Source organism: Lathyrus oleraceus, chromosome 4 (assembly GCF_024323335.1).
Source record: "Lathyrus oleraceus cultivar Zhongwan6 chromosome 4, CAAS_Psat_ZW6_1.0, whole genome shotgun sequence".
Classification (NCBI taxonomy): Eukaryota; Viridiplantae; Streptophyta; class Magnoliopsida; order Fabales; family Fabaceae; genus Lathyrus; species Lathyrus oleraceus.
This window is the reverse complement of record NC_066582.1, coordinates 492,890,879-492,899,660: the sequence shown is the minus strand read 5'-3', so window position 1 is coordinate 492,899,660 and position 8,782 is coordinate 492,890,879. Positions and strand designations below refer to the sequence as shown.

Here is an 8,782-nt window from a genome sequence, read left to right as displayed (position 1 = left end):
CCTGAGTATTTTTAGGTTTTCAGATGTGCGACCCAAACCATAAAGGTGGAAAAAGAAATTGCTTTAATTTATATATAGTGCAATACATATTTCAATTGTGCACCACCATAGAATTCATTTTCTTTGCATTTCTCCCCTTTTTCTCTCTTCACAACTTCACTCATGACAAACACACGCTATAAGAAGTTCAAGGAAAAGATTTCCCTGTACTGGGGTCTATCTGACTGACTCTTAATGAAAACACATATTTGAGCATGTTTAAATTCAGTAAAATGTTTCTTACATCAATACATAGTATAAGCCGATTTAAACACTGAATAGTCAATTCAATATTTTTCTTACAAAACTGTACTATAGGGGAAAACAGAAGACACGACACTCCCTGTGAATTCCAAATTTATTTACAATATGTTTTTGAAGTACAAAATATTCCCCAAATAGCTCTTTAATAGGTATTACTAAAGACTAGCTTTAGCTATAAATCCACTAAATGATTCTGCCACTTGTTGTTACCGAAGTGTCATCAGCTGGAACCAGCATAACATATAGATACAACAAAATGTTCAATCAATGCCCAAACTGGAAAAAGTTTCAATTCCACCCTGACAAAAATATAAGAGAGATAATCTGCAAGATAAATACTTTGATTCCACAGTATCCTATAGAAACAAAACTAGCAACAGAATTTATTTTTAGTAAAAACAGAAGAGGCTAACATACCCCTCGATAAGTAGAACTCAAATTCAACCACGAGACATGCCTTTATTAATAAAATATTCTAGCAAGATAGATGCTCAACTTTTTCCAAAATTAATTAATTTGAATAGATCATGTATATATGTATGCAGGCATGCAAATATGGAGAGTAGTCTCCTTTAATCTATTGGTAGAATGTAAAAGTAACAAACTAAACTTATTTTACAGAAATATGCTACTCACTGAGCAGTCATCATGGACACGCCATATGGTCTCGCCCAGAAGGTTTGCCACTGATAAGACAGTTAATTGGGGGAAATAGTTCTTCTCGGAAACTGGAATTGTATTAGTTATGATAACTTCTTGAAATAAACCGCTTGACAATCTCTCTATAGCAGGAGGACTGCAAAAGCAAGAAAGATGAATAAGTCATGAGTAAAATGCCTTGAATCAAAAACCAACTATGAAGAATTAACCATCATTGCAATATATCCTTTACATATATCTCAATGTCAAAGGAGAACAAGAAATTAAATGCTTCAAAAATCTTCTTGTTTGTTAAGGTATAAGCTTGGGAACAGTGGCGGGGTATAGGCATAAGCAGAAGGGGAAGGTACGTCCCAAGACCATCATGAAAGTAAGATGCAAAAAGGATTTTACAGTTTTCAAATCCCCCGGTGTACCCTCCTTTTGATAGGCAAAAAAAAGGAAGTACAGAAAAGAGGACAGCGCATCCTACTAGTGCTAATGATATCACATTGAAGAAAGTAAGTGCTTTGGGGTGGGGGCAGGGGTGAAATCTAGTAAACATGAAAAACAAATCAATCCAAAAGACTATAATCATCATCAGAGCATAGTACTGGACACCTCTCCCCTGCTTATTAGCACTGAATAACCTATTATCAGTCACTAAAAACAGCACCACAGCGGTAAACCCGAAATACAATTATGATGCTGCTGCTACCAAATGTAAAATTGAATCTGGAAGTACTTTAGAACAACTATAACATAATAACTAGTTATGTATAAAGAGTAAGTACCAAATGTTGGCCATCATATAGATATAGACCTCACTTCTCCTTGGAGATCATTTAACAAAAAGCATAACTAACATCGAAAGAAACAGTAAAAAAAGATTGAGGATTCTACTAATCCTGCGCACTCATTGAATAATACAGTTTTTTAGAAAAAGCGGGGAGTGAATTAAACTAGGATAAGAATCCACAAAAACAAGCAACAAACTAAACCAAATATTGCCCAACAAGGTAACGCCAGCTATTTGCACCATATGGTTCTATCAAGAAACAAATTTTCAATATTAGAATATGTCTACAAACAAAAGAGAAAGACACATAAACTAAGCAAAGCTATCTATTCTCTCCAATTCCCATATCTTTTAACAAGAAATCCTCTAGATACACCATATAGTAGGCAAGAAAAAGAAACCAGAAAGACTATTTTATCCAATAAAGATGCAATGTTAAAGAACTGTCCTTACCTCAACTGGCATAATTAGTTGTTATTCTGAATTTGTAGGATAGATAATAACTACTAGGATTTGGGTGGGGCTTAACTCAGTCAAGCAAAAACGGCTTTTAAGGAGAGGGATGTCTCTCTTTATAAACTTAGGCCATACAATTATTTAATGTGGGACTTAGGAATTTCCCAAGATATTAACTATTGTACTAGCTAGGAGACGGTCCTATTGTGTTTCCATGTCCAAGACCCCGATTAGGTTTGCAACAGTTTTCCCAATTCATCAAATGATCCCGCTCAGTATCCCTAGCCCTTTACCAAAGGATGTCCATCACAATCTAATCAACTGTATTTGTGATCCACAAGAATCTTAATGAAGGACAAATTAAAGAAATCAAAAAACATATCCCTTGTTTGTTCTTCCGATCTATCTATCTATATACATAAACCACATTGGATTCCCAAAGAAAGCGGTTTGAGATTCCTGTCTCAAAGGGGAAAAACACATTAATGATCTCTAGGTCACTTAGATCAACTATCAATTAAGAAATTGGTACAGTATAACCACGGGTACTTCTAAAATTGTGAAGTATGTACCCGTATCTGTAGTGTTTTATTATGAATTGAACAATCTATAAGAAAGAAAACAATCTAGTTCTTCATTTATACAATTAGCATTTAATTATATTTGTGTATTAATGTAAACAAGTTGTTGATATTTATAAATCAACAACTTTAAAAAAAAAATCTAGTTCTTCACTTATACATTTAATAGAGAAACTCTTAATTTTTATAGACGTACTTGTACCTTGATTTTTTTCAAATATTGTATCCCGTATCCGTACTGATACCCGGTTTTGTACTGGGTACCGTACCCGTGCCTATGCATCATAGATACAACCAACTCGTACCCAGACATACTTATGATAGAAACTGGTACCTATCGTGAATGAATTATGGAAAGGAAAACAGAAATGATAGAACAATCCTCTGCACAATTTGTCTAGAACAGCAAATTATATTATTAATACAAAATTAACAAACGGGTACATCAGAGAGTTTAAATAGACAATGAGAAAATAGATATAAAGCACTTCTTATTCAAGAAATTCAAGAGTTTGGTCTCTCTCTACCACCCAAAACCACTTAATAACTATCCCATTATCAATTTCTCCTATCCTTTTCCTATATTTATTCCTAAAATTAAATAATATAACTGGCATAATAACTTCTCATAACTGCCCATAACTGCCATCAGAAGTAGTCTAACGACTTATCACACTCTCTCCACAAATCTTGAGATCAATCTAGTTAAAATAGCAGTAACACTAGTGAAAAGGGAACAAAAGTCCTTTTACTTTTATTTCACCGCAGTTGACCTGATTAAAGTGCCTCACCAGCACAAACCACAAGCTGAAATAAATTATTAAAAGAATACAAAAGGCAATTATACCTGAAAACAGCATGTGTAGTGCATGCATAGACTTCTCTTGCTCCTTCTTGATGCAACAGAGCTGCACCTTTGGCGATGGTCCCTATAAAACAAATTCATCATTTTTTGTGGGGATCATTGATAAGACTTACTCATAAGAGAGGATTGACACAAACCTATGTAGCACTGACACCTCTGGAAAAAAAAAAAAGATGTGTCCGTGTGCGTGTCGGCGTCGGACACCTACACGACACTTGTGATTACATTTAATTTATTCATTTTTTCAAATTATTATTGGTGTCGCCGTGTTAGTGTCGGTGTTGTGTTCGGGATGTCTGTGCTTCATAGACACAGACAATCAAGAATCTTATAAAGATAAGTTATCCCTAGTGGCACAATTTTTCAGCAAAAGAAAATGACTACAAATGATTAGACTAATTAATCTAAGGCCAAGGAAGCAACCATCAAGAGTAAGCTGCTATGTATAAAGCCTGGAATGATCTATTTGGACAAAGCACATGTCCGAAATACAATTTGTTATAACCTATTTAAACAAGAAGATAGCTGACCATGGATTGCACTCTTGTTGAGACTACTTGGTCAATAGATACATTGATACCATGTCAAAGAATATGAAAAATAATAAGAGATTTTGCAACAGAAAATATAATTCAATTTTGATTCTCTCATCTTAGCTCCCATTTTGACTGTTTTAACAGATGCCTTGATATCATAACTATGTCAGGGAAGGACATATTAGAAGAAATGTAGTAAAGACAAATATAGTTCAATTTGGATTCTTAGTTCCTATTGTGACTTTTTCATTTTACAACACCCTGCATTGTACATGGGAACTCACATCTCCAGCACAGGTCCAGCGTACCTGAATAGGATCTCACTATTGTGTCCTCTCTCCAAAGTTGACACGATTAAGTTAGAATAAAAATTTATCATCAAGAAAAATGGAAACTCAAAGTACAAATAAGGGTAATTGGGACATAAGAAAATCATAATAGAAAGTTGTAAAAAATCAAGAATGATGCAGTCCCAAAACAAATCAAAATGATAACTCTTAAAAAATTTCACCAATTCCCAAGCCAAATCCAGAAAGCTATCAATTGAAGTGTTTTGCCTACAAGAAACAATGATGCGACCCAATGCACCATTAAAAAATATACTAATACATCTACTTCCAGTAACTTCCGTCTAACAAAACAACTCTAAAGTTTAAATATAATCATATTTAATAATCTAAATAAAGCATGCTAAGTAATTATCAGAGGGCTGGGACCTATTTTATTGAAATCTGTATATACATTTCTCTTTCAAGTTTTTTTATGAAATAAGGACTCAAAAATAGTACCAATTTAGTTGGCTAAACAGATAAATGGTAAACGCATTTGAGTAAAGCACTTTTATTGATCAGAAATGTATAGTTTTGAGTCTCTAATCTAACTGATTAAAGGGTCGATGGCGGATGGCGATCCATAGCGGAGAGTCAAAATCCCGCCATACAGACCGCTTTGCGGCGCCGTTATAGCGGATTATGGCAGAAAAACCTGCAACATCAGTCGATATTTACAATTGCGGCGAGCCCAAAAACTGCCATGTATATCCGCCATAGCGGACATGGCACCGCTATATGATAACACTGAAAGGGTCATAGAGACAAGCTATCAATATTGCCTTAGCACATCAAGAGTTTTATACAAACTCACCTGCAGTATCAATCATGTCATCTACCATAACTGCTACCTTTCCCTTTACATCACCTATCAAGTTCATCACCTGCAAAACGAGGTTCAACCAAAAAGAAAAACCTGAAGTTTCTTCAATCTAGTTTAAATATGCTTCATTAGATTAAAGGGAAAAAATAATAGAAAGCAGTCAATCCTGAGTGATCTGAAGAAAAGTGCATTAACATACCTCAGCAACATTATGCCCATGACGCCTTTTATCAACAATAGCTAAAGGAGCATCAGATAACTTTTTGGCAAAAGCACGTGCTCTAGCTACACCACCAACATCTGGCGAGACAACTACCAAATCATCGGAACAAATAGTCTTGCTGGCAAGGTAATCAAGAATAACAGGCTGGTGGTTGCACAAAACAACAAATGATTAATCAACGAAATAAATTACATTGGCATTTTCGAGGTAGGCTAATTAACCACACAAAAAAATGTGTGCCTGAAATATGTCACTAGAACATTGTCATTTCCATTCAGAATTAAGATGCCTCAATGGAAGAAAGTAACAAATTATTAACTTGCTATAAATTATTGCAAATATACAGCACACTCGTAGTATGTTTGTTTATGTTTAGCAGATCCCATAATTTTATTCTTCAAAAGTATTATATGCTAATGACAACCTATGTACCTGTCCATACACATGATCAACAGGAATATCGAAGTAGCCCATAGACTGCCCAGAGTGGAGGTCACATGCAAGAACACGATTTGCACCTGCTTCTGTAATTAAATTTGCTACAAGCTTAGCAGCAATTGATTCACGCCCTTGAGTCTGAAACAATAATAAAGACCGTGTTTTAACTAAACTGAATTTGAATATTGATCTTTTCAAAATTTTCATCATAAAAACATTCAATAGCATTGTACAAGTAATGCTAGGTAACATTTGTATAGCTAAATATATACATGACTTCAGAAACTGTACTGGTGCAGATGCATGTAGAATGTGATTGGTCTAATGGCTTGGACATTGTCATCTTTACATCCAAATTATGATAAACAGTTACAGAGAAATGCCAATACAAACAAAGCCAACAAACATACCTTTCTATCAGCTCTAGCATATCCAAAATACGGAATGACTGCAGTAATATTCTTGGCTGAAGCTCTTCTACAGGCATCAATCATTACGAGAAGCTCCATAAGATTTTCATTTGCAGGAGGACATGTGGGCTGCACGAGAAACACATCACACCCCCTGACACTCTCTTGTAGTTGGACATATATCTCGCCATCTGCAAAACGTTTTATCTTAATCTTTCCCAGATCCAGGCCCATATAGCATGCAATTTCCTATTTAAGAGCAAATCAGAAATGTTAGTAAATAAACAAATATTGCCTAGTGTTATAACATAAAATTTCAAATATCATTAGTAAACAAGAAAAGTATATAAACTCACAAGTTTGTTACACATTCTTTATTAGCTAAAATCATATTACATCATGATTCAGTTTGGAATAACAAGGACATATGCTTTTCTGGGCTTATCTACTGCTATAAGAACTTGACAGGGTGTTCGAGAGAGCTTATGAAAATAAACTAATGACACGCCCATAAGCTATTTTTGATAAGCTTTTCAAGACAACTTACAAAAATAAACTAATTACATGTCCATGAGCTATTTTCAATGAGCTTTTCAAGATAACTTATGAAAACAACTTGAACTTATAGCTTACAGAAAAACAGTTTGATCATATTTTATTTTTTAGCATAGAAATAGTGTATACGTAAGCACTTATCTGATAAGTTTTTCTATAAGTGTTCAATTAAGTTTATTTTAATAAAAAACAGACTGTAAAACATTATTGTTAACTATGAGACGTTTTTTTACAATTACTATGAAAGTTTTTAAACAATAGCTTTTAAGTATAAGTTGAAATCAGCTTTTACGCCTCAATTTATTTTAAAAAAACTCTTTCAATCAACTTCTTTAAACTCTCCTATAAGTTTATGAAGACTTTTTCACCAGTAAAGAACCTTAAACGTATTTTATTAAATTAAGAGGCTCTAACAAGCTAGAAGCTAATCCAAACTCAGACCTCTATCACCTTTAAAGCACTCATACTTCATATTGAAGACTATATCTAACCGTGACACATGTTATGATGTTACATTCAATCACATCTATTATTTCAAATTATCATGTGCTTCATAGTAGATTGCATCTCAATTTAATTTTATTTGTTGTTAGATATCGAAATTTCGCCTAGAATCAAAATTGAAGTACAAGAGTAACGAAAATGGATTTATAGATATAGATACCTGAGCGAGTGCGGGATTGGCGGTACCGGAGAATATACGAAGACGATTTCTGTTAACGAGATCATGGATGGGAGTGTTCGGCGCCACAAGAAAACTCGGAATGGAAGTAGAACCGGTAACTGAAAGTTCAGTGGAACGATATGGAATTCCGTTCGCCGAGTTCAAAGAGACTACGGCATTATTACATCTCTGAAACCGGAAATTCACATTCAGTTAAATCAAAGAAAAGCGGAGAGGGAGAGAGAGAAGGTTGCTTACGGCGGCGTTACGGATGGAGATGCGAGCGAAACGCGGAGTGATCGGAGAGATGGAAGAAGAAGAAATGAAAGAGGATTGAAGTAGAGTGGACATGATGGCGTTAGTAAACGTTACGCTGAATTCGGATTAGGTATATTTATACCTCTATTCATTTTTATCACACTTGTCTTTCAAAATATATCAAAACTAAATAAATGCATTTACTTGTATAATTAGTTAATATTTTAATTTTCATTAAAAAAATTGGAGATTTCTTTTTTAAATTAACATATTTTTTTAATTAAAATTCTAAAATAACCATTTTTTAAAAATATTTATAAATAACCATGTTTTAAAAAATATTTAATCTAGCTGTCAGTTGTATTGGCACATCCAATGAAAATGTTAGTCATTGGCGCCACATGCACTGACGCATCCATGGCCTAAGCGCCAGTAGGATTGGCGCATGCATAGTCCACTCTATGTGTGTGTCAATGCATGTGACTATTGCTCCACCACTGTATATATAAATACACACCATCACCCTCCCATAATTTTTCACACAACTTCTTACCCTTTCCTTCCATTTTTCTTCAATCTCCTTCAATTTTCTTTAAAATGTCTTCATATTCATACTTGTGTCCTTATATTCACAAGAGTAATGCCGATTTAATTTTTACAGCAATACAGCCTGAGATGAAGATTCGATTTTGGAATGTAGACACGTTCAAACATCTTAACAGGACCTTGAATTGTTGGTTAGATGGAGAAATTGCAGATGGTGAAAGGATCAGAAGAATTCAATGGCTTGATACGACGTTCAACCAAAATGGAGAAGTTCGTTTCTTGGTCAATATTAAAACTGACAGAGACGTTCACAAGATGATGTATACTTGTCACAAAATTGTTTTGATGGTTGTAATC

At 34.3% G+C, this 8,782-nt stretch overlaps 1 protein-coding gene across 2 annotated transcripts; it reads right to left on the bottom strand.

The window, feature by feature from the left end:
- Window positions 1–263: 263 nt before the first annotated feature.
- LOC127076641 (ribose-phosphate pyrophosphokinase 1) lies at window positions 264–8,044 on the bottom strand. Of its 2 annotated transcripts, none has more exons than XM_051018348.1 (9): window positions 7,880–8,044; window positions 7,622–7,810; window positions 6,403–6,651; window positions 5,987–6,130; window positions 5,531–5,698; window positions 5,323–5,392; window positions 3,626–3,707; window positions 940–1,099; window positions 264–602 (listed from the first exon to the last, which is right to left on the bottom strand). In XM_051018348.1, exons 1-9 carry the CDS (start codon window positions 7,970–7,972, stop codon window positions 564–566), a joined length of 1,194 nt encoding a protein of 397 aa, XP_050874305.1. In that variant the 5' UTR covers window positions 7,973–8,044; the 3' UTR covers window positions 264–563. The 2 variants fall into 2 exon arrangements, with proteins under 2 accessions (XP_050874305.1, XP_050874306.1); XM_051018349.1 differs by having other exon boundaries at window positions 264–527.
- Window positions 8,045–8,782: the final 738 nt, after the last annotated feature.